The sequence below is a fragment of the Oryctolagus cuniculus genome, chromosome 8, assembly GCF_964237555.1.
Source record: "Oryctolagus cuniculus chromosome 8, mOryCun1.1, whole genome shotgun sequence".
Classification (NCBI taxonomy): Eukaryota; Metazoa; Chordata; class Mammalia; order Lagomorpha; family Leporidae; genus Oryctolagus; species Oryctolagus cuniculus.
This window is the reverse complement of record NC_091439.1, coordinates 130136304-130152390: the sequence shown is the minus strand read 5'-3', so window position 1 is coordinate 130152390 and position 16087 is coordinate 130136304. Positions and strand designations below refer to the sequence as shown.

At 40.3% G+C, this 16087-nt stretch overlaps 2 protein-coding genes across 18 annotated transcripts in view; one reads left to right on the top strand and one right to left on the bottom strand.

Moving 5' to 3' along the window:
• LOC138843592 (rho GTPase-activating protein 20-like) overlaps positions 1-16087 on the bottom strand; it is a 1064354-nt gene that overhangs the window by 444229 nt on the left and 604038 nt on the right. The window lies entirely within an intron of this gene.
• The window catches only part of LOC138843593 (rho GTPase-activating protein 20-like), a 139463-nt gene that overhangs the window by 14484 nt on the left and 108892 nt on the right, over positions 1-16087 (top strand). For all 7 annotated transcript variants that reach the window (XM_070048234.1, XM_070048236.1, XM_070048237.1 and 4 more), the window contains exons 7-10: positions 2221-2262; positions 3454-3538; positions 9940-10017; positions 12162-12228. In XM_070048234.1, coding sequence (XP_069904335.1) covers positions 2221-2262; positions 3454-3538; positions 9940-10017; positions 12162-12228 — 272 coding nt within the window. The remainder of the gene's footprint in view (positions 1-2220; positions 2263-3453; positions 3539-9939; positions 10018-12161; positions 12229-16087) is intronic.

Below are 16087 nucleotides of genomic sequence, written 5' to 3'. Positions count from 1 at the left end.
AATATGTGTGGAGAGAATGAAATGGGAACTGTTGGAATGATTTGCTTTGGTCTGAAGCAATGGTTTTCCAAGGGCTCCATGAGCTACTTGGGGAGTGGGTATTTTGGATTAATAAAAATAGATTTGAGAGAGCAAGGCTCTGGGGCCCCTCTCCAATATCCTCCAGCCTCTAGGTCTAGGCTTTTGTGTGTTTCAACTAGTAGAGTAGATCAATTCAGCTTGAAAAAGTCCTTTTATTCTCCCAAAGTAATGACCTAAAGAAATAATACTTGATATACAAATTAAATTATATCCTGGGTTGCTAGAATTGCTATTTGGTGTCTTCAGTGATACGGCCACCTGAAACAAAGATTTGATTCATGCGATGTGGGTGAGTTTTCCAAGGCCCACTTTGAGGCTGGTATGAGGAAAGGAAACGGGGCTCCATTTCCTAGACATCTTGTGTGTCTGTTTTTGTGTACGCAGGTACCTTGCAACCTCTGCCTGCTGCTCTGAACAGGCACAAACCCAATGTCCTGTGTGTTTTTCACATAGACAGTTCATCCCAGGTGCTTGGTGCTCTTTTTTGCTCTCCTCCTCTCCTCACTCCCTCCAGGTCTGTCAGGTCATATTGAAGTTGATACAATGGAGATATATCCAAACTGTTAATCAACTCAGTTCTGTGATGGAACTGCTTGCAAATATTACTGAGAACAAAGCCATGCTTGTACCACTGTCTGCATGTCTTCTTTGCCATGACAAATTTTCTCCCTAGGTTCTCAGATTCTATTGCTTAATGTCTTCTTAATCTTGCAGGTGATAGGAAGCTGCCTATTTGTGGTGCCTTTGATGAGGAGTTCCACTAGACAGTTTTTTGAATGAGGGAGAAGCGTGGGCACGAGGTGGACATAGGCTATATTGGCTGTGAAGCTATGTAAACACATACAACACATTTACAACAATGCCCAGCACCGAGTACATTTGCTGTTGGCTGTTATCACTCTTATGCAAATTGGCATAAGTAACCCGTGGTGTTCAAGTCCATATGAAGGTGGAAAGCCAAGGAAATGTCCACTTTGCTGTGGAAGCATGTCCTGAGAAGGCATAGAAATGCCGCGTGGGTGAGCTCTCGCTGGTAGAAATAGGAAATGTGGCAGCCCCTGCAGAAAAACCTGTTGCTTCCGTGAGTTCAGTGTAGGACGACTGAGCAGGACTGAGCAATTCCACTGTGGAATATAGGTCCAAGAAAAGTGTAAACATACATACACTCTGTTTGTTCCTAACTCTGACTTTTGGGCACAAATGTTCCTAGCAGTGTTGTTCATTAGAGCCAGAAGTTAGCAACAAATTACATGTTCATGACCTGATGAATGGATAGTTATGACATGGTGTAGGATCTGGGGGTGGTGGAGAATAGCGTGTGGCTGCTTACTAGAGATTAGGGTTTACTCTCGGGATAATGAAAATATTCATGAGCAAGGTATTACAGGTGCTGCCGGCACAGGACCCAGTCATATAAATGGTCAGTTTTATTTTCCATGTAGTCAATCACTCCCCAGCTGTTTTGAATGCTAGTAAATTATAAGCCCATGTATGTTTGCGACTGCAGATCTTTTTCACTTTGGATTTCAAATACATTAATGATGTAGCAGAAAGGATATAAAACATTAGTCACCAAACACTAGGTGCTTTGACATCCTTCAGCACATCATAGCACTAAAATAATTTTCTAGGTATTTATTTGACATCTGACAATTCTGCAGCCTCTGTGAAGTACAGTGGTATGGATTTCCCCCCTAAAGTGAGCCCAGAGCATTCCATTCACATGCCCAGTCTCTTCAGTGTGACATAATCTGATCATAATGCTTTTTCCATTTGAATAGCACTTCAAGCTACAGGAGCACTCTGAGGTTTAATGACCTCCACTTTCGATGGTGGATACTGAGACTCCTGTCAGTTCAGTGACTCCTGTGATCACTGAGCTAGCATCCCATAGTTGCAATCCAGGGTTTCATTTCAAGTCAGCTTCTCCTTCCCTTGAAGAACTCTTTCCCATCGCTGTAATGTTGCTGTACAAGAGCAGACTCCACCCAGAGCCCTTGTGTGAGAGGGCACTACTTACGCCTGAGTCCCCGTCACCCACACTTGCCTGCTGGTGTGTTTGTCTGCAATGGTAGTCTTAATCAGATGGAATTAGTCTTTTATGTAGCTTACTATTTTCTCTGACTTCTCTGCTTGCAGTTCGAAGACATTTATGGAAAAATGGGAACGTCTGCTGGACAGGTATTTCTCTAGCATACAGATTTTGAATCTTTCGTTTGTGATAGGAGGCATAAATCTCTGCAAGCAGTGCCCCTACATGATTCCCACTTAAAAATGCTCTTCCCACTTGAAAATACTCTTAGATGATCTTGCAATCCTTGGTTTCTCTACATGTGCTGTAAGTCATGTTCCCTCATTCACATGAATGTTCTGTTCACTGTTGAAGAAGTTCAAGATGTATCTTTCATCTTTCCCTCCATACAGCCTATGGATCAGAGCTAACAATATTCCCAATATGTATTAAATGTCTATAAATGTAGCTAGTACTGAGCTACTCAGTAGCTGAGTGGATCTACTCAGTGCTCTACTGAGTGAGTCTGAAAGCACCTGTTGCTTCCTACACTTGAAGCCATGAAGGCGGTCCAGATAGGAAAACGTTGAGGGGTGGATCTGCTGCCCAAACCACACATCAAGACACTCCCTGTTATTTTCCAGGCCATGCCGTCTTTCCCAGAATTATTTTCCTACTCATCTGGTTTTGTTGTTGTTCTTGTTTTGGCTTTTTAAAGATTTATTTATTTATCTGTTTGAGAGGTAGAGTTACAGAAAGAAGGAAAGGTGGAGGGTAAGCTCTTCCATCCACTGGTTCACTCCCCAAGTGGCCGCAATGGCTAGAGCTGGGCTGATCTGAAGCTAGGAGCCAGGAGCTTTTTCCTGGTCTACTGTGGAGCTACAGGGGCCCAGGCCTTGGGCCATCTTCTACTGCTTTCGCGGGCCATAGCCAGGAGCTGGATTGGAAGAGGAGCAGCCGGGCCTGGAACCGGTGCCCATATGGGCTGCCAGTGCCACAGGCGGTGATGTTACCTCATATGCCACAGCGATGCCACTCCTCATCTTTTGACCTTGCTGAGAAGTTCTACAAATCTAAATCTAAATAATATAAAAGTTATTTATAGATGAATATAAATATTTATATCCTGTAAGTATGCTATAGATATCTGTGCACAGAAATGCATATGTATGTCTCTGTATCAGTATATGTATTAGCTACCTCAAACAAGAGTTTCGTGTGTGTGTGTGTGTGTGTGTATATGTGTATATATAGGTACATATCAATGATGAGAAATATATAGAACATTTTGCCACATGAATTGATTTGAAGAGAAACATTAGCTAATTCATTAATTTTTGTTTCTTAATGATTTTGATTAGGTGTATAACTGAGTCGAAAGAGAAAGATCAAAAGCAGACGACAGTTCTACAGATAGAGTCAGATACCGTTAGCAACGTTCCTTATGTAAGTGTGTTTTGGACTCAACATTTTAAATTCCAATTTCCTGACTTTGACTGAAAGAGAGGTAGAGACAATGGGGATAGAGGTTTTAGGTAGAGAAACAGATAGAGATCAAGAAGTATGGGAAGAGGAACAATATAATGGAACAGAGGAGAGGAGAGAGGAGGGGATGAGAAGAAGAGGGAGGAGAGAGTGAGATTGGAGTGACAGAGAGAGATGGGAGAGTGAGAGTATTCCGAAGGGAACATGGAGAAATATATCTTCACCTACACATGCAATTTTTTTGTGTACATAAAAAAGTAAATGTTAGGTTATATGAAGCATTGGGAATCCACGATAACTCAGTGCTTATGCTTAGAAAGACTATTTCGTGTTAAATATCCACAGAGTTTCACATTTTCATAAAGTGTTTTTCCCAAGCCAGTATTCTGGGAATTAAATATTTCTGTTCATTTGTCACTACTTTCAAACAGTGTTTTTGTTTGTTCCCAGTTTTTCAATATTTATTTCATGTTAAAATATTTTTATTTATTTGGAAGGAATTTTAAAACCCTGAAATGTGTGAAAGAGTGATAGGACTATCACATCCAAATGTGCTGATTTGATGACATCTTGTCCTATTTTTGTTCCATAATTTATTTTCTCTGTCTGTCTCTTGATGTGTGTCTGGATATGCTTCTTTCTGAAGGCAGTTACATATGCTGCATGCCTTTATCTTCGAATACCTGTGTATTCCCAAGATCAAGATATAGTTTAGATAAACACCATACAGTCCTCACCTGGAAATGGAACATTGGTATAAATACTATTGCCACCTGTTGTTCATTTCATGTTCCAATTGATTGTTTGCTCTAGTAATGCTCCCTTTGTGGAACAGAATCCACTCTCTGAGTTAGGTGTTGCATTGAGCTGGTTACGTCCCACACCAAAGTCTGTCAGGATTGAATTAAACTTGGAGGGGTGAACCTTTGGAGAGATCGGTGTGTGTCTTCCTCATTTTTGTATGTTGTAGGGAAGAATATCTTCAGTTGGATCACATTTGATTTCTAAAATCATGACACACTAGCGCAGATCTTCATAACGGTGACCATGATAACACTGATACGCTATTTGACTTTTTTCTTTACAGCAGCTTCAGATCACAAAACATGGTATTCGCAGTGGAAAAAGCCTAGTCCAGCACAGCCATTTCCCAGCAGCTAATCAGAGCCAGGCATCTTTTATGAGCTGTTTTCCATAACCAGAGGAATTGCTTGAAGAAGTTGAAGTGGAGTTCTCCTGTAGGGAGGAGCACCCTTGTCTCAAGCTGCTTTGGTTTTAGTTATGGCAAATGGTTGCTCATCCTGGAATTTTTCAAAATCAATTTCATTTATGTATGGTTTTCATAAAATAATCATACCTAATGCTATTCATTCACACTTGAAAATCTGAGTTTTCTCTAATTTTCTCTTGATTTTATCTTACGGAAACTTGCCATTTCCTGTAGTAAAGTTCTGGTGCCAACCAATTTTCTAATTTGCTTTCATCCAAAAATGTGTAGATTTCAGCTTCACTTTAAAAAAAAAAAAGATTTATTTATTTTATTTATTTGAAAATCAGACTTACACAGAGAGAGGAAATGCAGAGAGAGAGAGAGAGAGAGAGAGAGAGAGGGGTCTTACATCCGATGGTTCACCCCCCAATTGGCTGCAATGGCCAGAGCTGCACGGATCCGAAGCCAGGAGCCAGGAACTTTTTCCAGGTCTCCCACACAGGTGCAGGGGCCTAGGGACTTGGGCCATCCCACTGCTTTCCCAGGCCACAGAGGAGAGCTGGACTGGAAGCGGAGCAGCCAAGTCTTGAACCAGCGCCCATATGGGATGCCAGTACTTCAGGCCAGGGCATTCACCCACTGCACCACAGCGCCAGCCCCTCAGCTTCACTCTTGAAAGGCACTTTTGCTGAACCTGGAAAGAATATCCTAGCTAATATTTCTCTCTCTACGCCTTGCAGATATTCCACTGTGTTCTGGTCACGATGCTTTCTGATAGCTTGAGTGATCCATGGTGACTGTCTTATTTGCCTATTTTTGTGTCCCTGCTTTCAGGATCTGTGCTCCTTCTCTGACTTACAGTAATATGACCACAATGTGCCAAAACATGGCTTTCTTTGAATCTATTTTGTTTGATATTTTCTGAGTTCCTTTAATTTGTAACTTTTTAAAAAAGATTTATTTATTTACTTGAAAGTCAAATTACACAGAGGGAGAAGGAGAGGCGCGGAGAGAGAGAGAGGTCTTCCATCCACTGGTTCACTCCCCAGATGGCCGCAACGCCTGGAGGCACTGCAATCCGAAGCCAGGAGCCAGGAGCTTCCTCCGGGTCTCCCACGTGGGTACAGGGGCCCAAGGACTTGGGCCATCTTCTACTGCTTTCCCAGGCCACAGCAGAGAGCTGGATGGGAAGTGGAGCAGCCAGGACTTGAACTGGCACCCATATGGGATGCCGGCATACAGGCAGCGACCTTACCCGCTATGCCACAGCACCAGCCGCTAATTTGTAACTTTTTATTTTTGTCAAATTTGGGGAAATTTCACAGTGACTGCAAACATTTTTTCCTTCCTGTAGGCAGCAAATAGATGGGTTTTGTTTGTTAATCCATTCAGCCAGTCTGTGTCTTTTAACGGGGGATTTGAAGGCATTTAGATTGAAGATGACTATTAATAAGTAACTACTTTTCCCTGCCATTTTCCCAAAAATATTCCTGTTTTTTACGTTGAATTTCCTTTGAACTTTTACTGAGGGATTTTCTTCCTTTACCTTCTTTTGTAGTGATGACCATGTTTCTGTGTGCAACAAATCCTTAAGCATCTTTTGTGGGGCTGGACGGGTGGTGATAAATTCTTTGAATTTCTGTTTGTTATGGAAGGTCTTTATTTCACCTTCGTTCATAAATGAGATCTTTGCAGGTATGATATTGTTGGATGACATTTTTTTTCTTTTAAGCCTTGGAGTATATCTGGCCATTCTCTCCTAGCTTGTAGGGTTTCTGATGAGATGTCTGCTGTGAGTCTAACTGGAGATCCTCTAAAAGTACCATGACATTTCTCACATGCACATTTTAGAATCTTCTCCTTCTGTTTTACTGTGGTGAGTTTGATTACAATGTGGCATGATGAGGATATTTTCTGGTTATGTCTATTAGGAGTTTCATGTGCTTCCTTACTTGGATGTCCCTTTCTTTCTCCAAATTAGGAAAGTTTTCCGTTACTATTTCATTCAAAAGGCCTTCTAATCTTTTCTCTCTTTCCATGCCTTCAGGAACTTCTAGAACCTGTATGTTGGGTCACTTTATAGTATCTTGTAGATTTCCAACAGTGTTTTTTAGGTTTCTAATTTCCTCTTCTTGTGTTTGGTTTGACTGTATTCTTTCCTGTGCTTTGTCTCCTAAGTCTTATATTCTTTCTTCTTTTTTTTTTTTTTTCTACAGGCAGAGTGGGCAGTGAGACAGACAGAGAGAAAGGTCTTCCTTTGCCATTGGTTCACCCTCCAATGGCCGTTGCGGCCGGCACGCTGCAGCCAGCGCACCGCGCCGATCCGAAGGCTGGAGCCAGGTGCTTCTCCTGGTCTCCCTTGGGGTGCAGGGCCCAAGAACTTGGGCCATCCTCTACTGCACTCCCAGGCCACAGCAGAGAGCTGGCCTGGAAGAGGGGCAACCGGGACAGAATCCGGTGCCCCGACCAGGACTAGAACCTGGTGTGCTGGCGCCGCTAGGTGGAGGATTATCCTATTGAGCCGTGGTGCCGGCCCATATTCTTTCTTCTTCACTGATTATGTTGTTAAGGCTCCCCACTGCATTTTTAATTCATTTTATTATATTCTTCATTTCATTTTGATTTCCCTTTAAGGTCTCAATTTCATGGAGGAAATTTTATTTCATGTCCTGTACAGATTTCAGTAGTTTGTGCATTTGTGTCCGATAACTTCTGTGTAATCTTACGATCAATTTTTAAACTTCCATTTCCTACATTTCTTCTGCCTCAATGTATTCACAATCTACTGTTGAAGGGTTTTACTCTTTTCAGGGTGTCATGTCGTGTTCCTTATTCTTGTTTCTTGAATTGGTGGGTTTGTTGTTTGGCATGTGTGGAGATACTTGTTGGTTTCTTCCTTTTCTTCTTCTTCTTCTTTTTTTTTTTTTTTTTTTTTTTTTTTGGTCTAGTGGATTTTATCTGTGTACTGTGGCTCTGTAGATAAGTGGAATGTCTACTTTAAGTGAATATCTAGCTTGTAGTGGGTGTGATCAGGGAGCTCTGTTCAGTTCTCCAGGGTTAAGGGCATGTCTGAGGTGATACACCCAGGTTTGGCACAGTAAATCTCTCTCTCTGTTTTTTATCAGAAGGGAAATTTTTTCTGCTCAGCTGAGCTCCTCTCCTTAATGGAGACCAGTGCCTTAGCGCTAGCCCCAGTGGCTATAATATTCATCCACTCTGTCGCAGGGAGCACACAAAGGATCTGTGCAGTCCTCAGTGTAAGTTTAGATTCTCCAGTGATGTCTCTCACCAGGTAACCAGGAAGCCCTGAGTCTCCCAGTGTGAGTGCCCAAAGTCCCAGCCTCACCGTGGATCCTGCCTCACACCCTCAGTTTTTTTCACAGTCCCAGTAGAGAAGCCTCACAAAGTCACAGGCTCCTATCCCCCTGTTAGTTCTTCCCACTAGTCAGGGGTCTCCACTCAACTAGTTGCTGGGCATGGACACGAGCTGGCACAGCTGTTACATATGTCCAAAATGGCACCTGCTCTATTGGCTTGTTACAGAATGGCATTGTAAAGTGATTGGGGAAAGAGAAATTGTGTCCATACTTTTTTTTCTCTTCTAGTTTGGAAAGTACACTTTCCTCGTTGGGGCTGCAAGCCAAGTTTTCTCTAGGCTCTCTTTGCAGCTTAATCACCAGTGCCTTGGACTACTGCTAGTACTGTCTGGTCTCACCTCACTTTCCAATGCCAGTGCGTAGGCTCTTGGCTGCTGGGCAGGCTCTCGGCTATTGGAGTCCCAAGTTGTGGGCATCCGTGCCATCCACAGGAGGTCCACCATGTCCCTCTAATTTTGGTAGAGTTTCCTCTGGCATTTTCTCCCCAACTCTTCCCTGAGACTACACTCTTTCCACTTTTTAAAAACTATCTTCTCCTGGACTAGGGCAGTAAGCTCTAATTTTTTCAATCATACCTTTCTTCCTTTTTCAGACTGACTGTTTCCAATTGATGTATTTTCAAATTCATTGTCTTCAATTTGCCATCTCACTTGTGCTTTTTAGTCCACCCACTGCATTGTTCTTTCAGATATTTTTCACAGCTAAAGTTCCCATTTTGAAATATCTTCTGTTTTTGTGCTGGGACAGCCTCTACTTTTTTTAATTTTTTTTTTTTCATTTTCAGCACATTTGTTTTAATGTCTTGGAGCACATAGCTGCTTTTGTTGCATAATTTTCATATGAAACTCTTAGAGATCTGGTCACATTTCCCTGGCCGTTATATATGGAGTAACATCTCATATGGAAAAGAAATGAAACTCATTTCCATATTTTCTAATTATTGAATAGTTTAAGTTACATGCTTATAAGCAGCTCCATCTATGTGTTCATAGAGAGAACAGGACCAGAAAAGAAGGCCCATACCCTTGTACTGCTTATTTTGAATTTAATGATTTCCATATACCATGAAAATCCATTATGTTACAAACCAGATAAATTGGAAAAAGATGAGTAATCCTTCAAAAGAGTTTTTTTCCTTAAAAAATTCTGTGAAAGTGTTCATGTACAGTTTTAAAATTCTATGGGTATCTCAAAAAAGAACTCAGATGTCTAGAATTTTCAGCCTTGAATTCTGGGTTCATGGTCTCAATACATTTTGACAATGAAAATCTAAAAAGGGTGATCTGACTAGGAGAAGGTATTCCCTACATAGTGGTTTATGGAGCAAGAATGCCTGTGAGAGCCAGTTCTTACTCTCATTTGACGAGGACTGAATATATGGTATGCAAAGAAATCAATCTAAACATAAAAACACAACTCATCAAGAGAAGGAGAGAGACTGACTCCTTGTTGAACTATTCCCTGCATGATGGAAATAGTCTTTGGGTGTTGGGCTCTTTCTGAATTGAGGTTCTTTCTGTTTGGGCCTAAGCAGTTATATTTTTAGTATCATAACTCCTCTATTAGAAACATGTTAATTAATTGAAATTCTTTCTTCTGGCTTTGTGTTACGTAAAGTAATAAAAATCAGTTATCATTAAGGTTTGGTGCTTCATATGTATTTTGCTTTGTCATTACTCAAACTTTACCCTGAAACCAAGAGTTTCATAATTATGTAACCATATACTTTAACATTCTCCTGTATCAGCAGTTTTTTCTTCTTTTCCCTTTTACAGTCTGGAATTATAACAGTTACCAATTTAGACACAGTGAGTGACGTTATCCATATGGCACTACCAGTGCTAGGATTAAGTGTAAGTAATCTGAAAGATACTTTGAGTTAAATAACAACTTTGGTTTTTGAGATGAATGTATTTTCCCTTTGATCCAGATACATGCACACATGCTTACAGTGTATATTTGTAAAATACAGTTCCGGGCAAAGAGACCAATTGTAGGCAGCAATATATTTTGTCCCCAGAACCATGTGCACATGTGGGAATGGAAAACATCGGAGATGTATTTGTCTATGTATGGGTATTGCTCTTCTGTTCCGATTTTAAATTTCATGTGAACTGAAAGCCATAATTTAATGAAATTGGAGTATAATTTCAGATTGCTATTGTCATGTATTTTATTTTTTTTGTGTGTATATATATAAATGTATATATATATATACACACAAAAATATCTTACATGCTTCCTAATAACCTTGTCTGTTGGATTGCTATTTCTGTATATTCTGGTTTCTCCAATCCCACACCTATCATCTCAGTGTACACAAACCTAATAGACATGTCTAGTTGAATTTTTTTTTTAATTTTTGAGGGTCGGAGAGGACAGAGATAGCAAGAGGGATGAAGACAGACACAGAGAGAGGAAGACACAGAAATACATAGAGAGGGTGCTCGCCTCTGTTGGTTCAATCTCTGGATGCCCACAGCACCTAAGGGTGGTCTGAAACTAAGGTCTGGATGCAGGAGTACGATTCAGGTACCCCACGTGGGTGGCAGGAACCCAGTTACTTGAGAATTCATAGCTGCTTCCCAGAATGCACATTAGCAGGGAGCTGGAATCAGGACCTAGAACTTGGATTGGAACCCAGCTATTGTGGCGTGAGTCTCAGGCATCTTCAAACCACCATGCTAAAATCTCACTCCTTATAAATTTGGACATGAAGAACACCTGCATAAAAGCTGTATGCCTTAGATGCTGATTCAGGGAATGATATATCTGGTGCCTCTAATAAATTATTAAAGAGCAAGATAAGAGTTGAATGAAAGCTTGCTCTTCGGGGAATGTGTGTGCACACCACATACATGTCTTTTTTAAAAACTTGTTTTATTTGAGAGACATAGACAGACAGAAGAGTTTATGTCTATGGTTTCACTCGACAAGTGCCTACAGCAGCAGTAGAGCTGATGCCTGGAGCTGAGAACTTAATCCAGGTCTCTTGTGTAGATGATAGAAAGCCAGCTAAATCCAGTAAAACACAGCATTCTTCAAAGAGACTGGAGATAGCTGAGAGTGGAATGATCAGGATTAGACTTACCTTTACTAGTGAAGTGGCATAAATATGATTCTTTATTCCTTAGGTCACTTGGGATAATAGCATTGTGATCCTTGTCAAAAGTCATATGGCATGAATCTGGGGTGTAGTCTTGGAGGCTCAGAAAGGGACCGAAGTTATTTCGGTCAGTCCTGTTAACTCGAATAGCATTGGCACTGGTCCCAATTATTTTCTTGTTTGGAAATGTAGAAATGCTAAAGAAATACATCCTTGATCTGGCTAAAAAGCCCATGAGAGTTTCTCAGGCATGGAAAGCCAAGACACTGTGGCAAAAAAAATGACCTAAATGGAAGATCTCTGTGAGTGAGATCCCAGTGGAAAGAACAGGCCATCAAAGAAGGAGGCACCTTTCTCTGAAGGGAGGAGAGAACTTTCACTTTGACTCTGGCCTTGTCTAATAAGGCCGGAGTTTGTGAACCCAAGAGGTTTCCATAGCCTTGGCAGCTCATGACAAGAGCCTCGGGTGATTACTGACGTCATAAATAAGAGTGTCAACTGTTAAATCAATAATAGGAGTCACTGTGCACTTGCTGCCCATGTAGGATCTGTGTTTTTAATGTGTTGTACTATGTGAATGAATGGTAAGACTTATCTTCAAACAGTACTTTATGCTTTGTATGTCTGTGTGGGTACAAAGTGTTGAAATCTTTACTTAGTATATACTAAGTTGATCTTCTGTATATAAAGAGAATTAAAAATGAATCTTACTGAAGAGTTGGTTGGGAGAGGGAGTAGGAGATGGGATGGTTTGCGAGTGGGAGGGTGGTTATGGGGGGAAAATGCTTTCAAAATTTATATTTATTAAAGTTTTCTAAAAAACAAAAGAAATACATCCTTGAAGTATGCCCTGACAAAGACTTGTGATACTTAGTTCTTTTTGTCTCTAAGGGCTCAGAAATGGACTACCAATTGTGGGTCTATTCAAACCAGAGAAAGACCTCTTACCCGCTCATTGGTAAGTGTCCAGCAAAATAAAAAATGAAATGTATTGCTTCAAAATGGTAACTATTAATTTCCAGACTATGCATTGTTTGTTCTTAAGCTTAAATATCTTTACAAGGGAGAAAACAACCTCATGTAGTCAGTACTCATTTATAAAAGGAATTGCCAAGTGTATACTCTACCCTGGGTGCCTGACAACATATCTTCATACAGCAATTTAAGTTGTAGTTGGAAAAGAAACTGAAGTTTTATTCTCTGCTTTTCCATGTGGATAGCACAACTGTCTTGGAATAGTCCTTTTTTTTTTCTTTTTTTGTAATGAAATGAAAATGGGGTCGAATTTCATCTCTCCAAACATTTGATTGATGCCCATATACTGGTTTGTATTCCCCTTTCCATTTCTAGTCTCATAGGTAATCTCTATTTTTAAGTCTTGCAAAATCTGTCAGGTCTATGTCCAAGTATACCACTCTCCCTCCTCCTTCCTTTCTTATTCTTTCTTTTAAGTTTTATAATAACATACTTTCAGTTTACTTTAAAATCATATGCTTAACCCTCCACTAAGTAAAAAATTTACCAGTAGTAAGAAAGAACAACAACACTGTTCTAAATAGTAGAGGAACAGGTTATTATTTACAGACAAGGGCTTTAAACAATAATCACATCTCAAAATGTGAATTTTACTCATATACATTAAATTTTTGTACTCTATTTGGTACCACAGATCAAGGAAAGCATATGATATTTGTCTTTTTGGGACTGGCTTATTTAACTAAATATAATGGTTTTCCGATGCATCCATTTTCTTGCAAAAGACAGAATGTTGTTCTTTTTTGTGGTTGAATAGTATGTATATAGCACATTTTCTTTATCCAGTCATTGGTTGATGGACAGTTGGGTTGATTTTATATCCTAGCTATTGTGCAATTGAGCGACAATAAACATGGGGGTACAGATAACTCTTTCGTGCACTGATTTCCTTTCCCTTGGTAAATTCCCAGGTGTGGGATGGCTGGGTCACATGATAGGTGTATTTTCCTGTTTTTGAGGAATCTTCATACTGTGTTCCATAATGGCTGTATTAATCTACATTTCCACAGATGTGTATTAGGGTACCTTTTTCCTACGTCCTCACCAACATTTATTGTTTGTTGATTTCTGCATGAAAGCCAATTTAATTAAGGTAAGGTGAAACCTCATGGTGGTTTTGTTTGCATGTCTCTGGTAGCTAGTGATCCTGAGGATTTTTCTTGTGTCTCTTGGCCACGTGAATGTCCTCTTTTGAAAAATGCCTGTTCAAGTCCTTTGAGCATTTTGTAGCTGGGTTGCTTGTTTTGTTGTTGTTGAGTTTCTTGAGCTCTTTATAGATTCTGGATCTTGATCCTTTATCTGTTGTATAGTTTGCCAGTGTTTTATTCCATTCTGTCGGTTGCTTCTTCACTTTGTTGAGTGTTTCCTTTGTAGAAGCTTCTTACTTTGATGTAATCCCATTTGTGTATTTTTGCTTTGATCTCCTTGCTTCCAGGGTCTTTTTCAAGAGGTGTTTGCCTATGCCAGTGTCTTGCAGAGGTTCTCCAATGTTCTCTAGCAGTTTGATGGTATTATGTCATAGATTGAGATTCTTGATCCATTTTGAGTGGACTTTTGTATAGGGTATATAGGTATATAGGTAGGGTTCTTACCTCATACTTCTGCACATGTATATACAACTTTCCAGCACCATTTGTTGAAGATACTGACCATTCTGTAGGTATTGATTTTAGCTCATTTGTCCAAAGATTAGTTGGTTGTACATGTTGGATTGGTTTATGAAGATTCTATTCTGTTTCATTGATCTATGTATTTATTTTAGTGTCAGATCCAAGCTGTTTTGATTATAGTAGTATGCTTTTTTAAAAAAAGATTTATTTATTTATTTACTTATTTGAAAGTCAGAGTTTCACAGAGAGAGGAGGGGCAGAGAAAGAGAGAGATCTTCCATCCGATGGTTCACTCCCCAGTTGGCCACAACGGCCGGCGCTGTGCTGATCCAAAGCCAGGAGCCAGTAGCTTCTTCCAGGTCTCCTACGTGGGTGCAGGAGCCCAAGGACTTGGGCCATCTTCTGCTGCTTCTCCAGGCCATAGCAGAGAGCTGGATTGGAAGTGCAGCAGCGGGGTCTTGAACCGGCATCCATATGGGATTCCGGCACTTTAGGCCAGGGTGTTAACCCACTGCACCACAGTGCTGGCCCCTGTAGTATGCTTTTAAATCTAGTATTGTAATGCTCCCAGTTTTGCTTTTGTTGTTTAGTATTGTTTGAGCTTGTTGGGCTCTCTTGTTTTTCTGTATGAATTTTAGCATCATAGTCTCTAGATCTGAGGAGAATGCCTTTGGTATTTTCATTGGATCACATTGAATCTGTAAATTTCTTTCTGTCATATGGACATTATGATGATAAGTCTTCTGATCCATGAACATGGAAGATTTTTCCATTTTTGTCTGTTTTCTATTTCTTTAATGCTCAATAATTTTCATTGTAGAGATCTTTCACCTTCTTGGTTCAGTTTATTTCAAGGTGTTGACATTTTTGTAGCTATTGTGAATGGGACTGATCTTACCAGTTCTTTGTCAGGCTTGGCATTGTCTGGGTACACAAAGTCTATTACTTTTTTGCATTGATTTTATATCCTGCAACTTTACCAAGCTCTCTTATGAGTTCCAGTAGTCTTTTAGTGGAGTTTCTGGTTCCCCTGTGTTTATGAATGTGTGTGTGTGTGTGTGTGTGTGTATACATGCATGCATGTCATCTGCAAACACATATATATTTATTGTGAAATTATGTCAAGAAGTTATTTGAGCATGATTAAAAATTAAGATAATCACATTCAAACTCCTAAAAGGTTTTTTGATGAACAAACATGTACAGTTCAGCCATTCTTTTTGTTGAATTTTCTAGCACTTGATCTTGAGGTTGTTGATAAAAACATTATACTTCTCCTAAAATAGTTGTTGAATTAACCTATATAAAGAAGAAACCATTCATGAATCATCATGTGTTTCAGTGTCTCTCATAGAAACAAGCCCTGGAAAGGAAGGGAGGCATACTATTTGTCATAGACTTTGTAATATAATGCTGGTGATTTCTATGAAAATCAAACAGTATTACTTACCTGGGCAATCTTCCTATTCTTCTTTCAACAGTCATGTAAAGGAACTAATGTGTAATTTATAATGTTTTCAAGTCACTTACAAAATTTGAAAATAAAGTTTCTGTTCTTTCTGAATGTACTTTGTCAGTCTCAAAATTCAGGAATTGCTAAATACATCTGAGGACAAAAGCCAACCACCGATTTTATGATGTTTCTCCTTAATTTTGACATCTTTGTAACAAGATAGCAATAGAGGCCGGCGCCATGGCTCACTAGGCTAATCCTCCGCCTTGCGGTGCCGGCACAGCGGGTTCTAGTCCCGGTCAGGGCGCCGGATTCTGTCCCGGTTGCCCCTCTTCCAGGCCAGCTCTCTGCTGTGGCCAGGGAGTGCAGTGGAGGATGGCCCAAGTTCTTGGGCCCCGCACCCCATGGGAGACCAGGATAAGTACCTGGCTCCTGCCATCGGATCAGTGCGGTGCGCCAGCCGCAGCGCGCTGGCCACGGCGGCCATTGGAGGGTGAACCAATGGCAAAAAGGAAGACCTTCCTCTCTGTCTCTCTCTCTCTCTCACTGTCCACTCCGTCTGTCAAAAAATAAAAAAAAATTAAAATAAAGATAGCAGTAGAGTTAGTGTGCAAATCAAATACTGTAAATGAATTTATTGAGTAGATGGCATTTGTTTATGTAAAATGTTTTTTCTGGAGGATGATTTGGACCCGAACAATGGCATGCACTGTGACTGG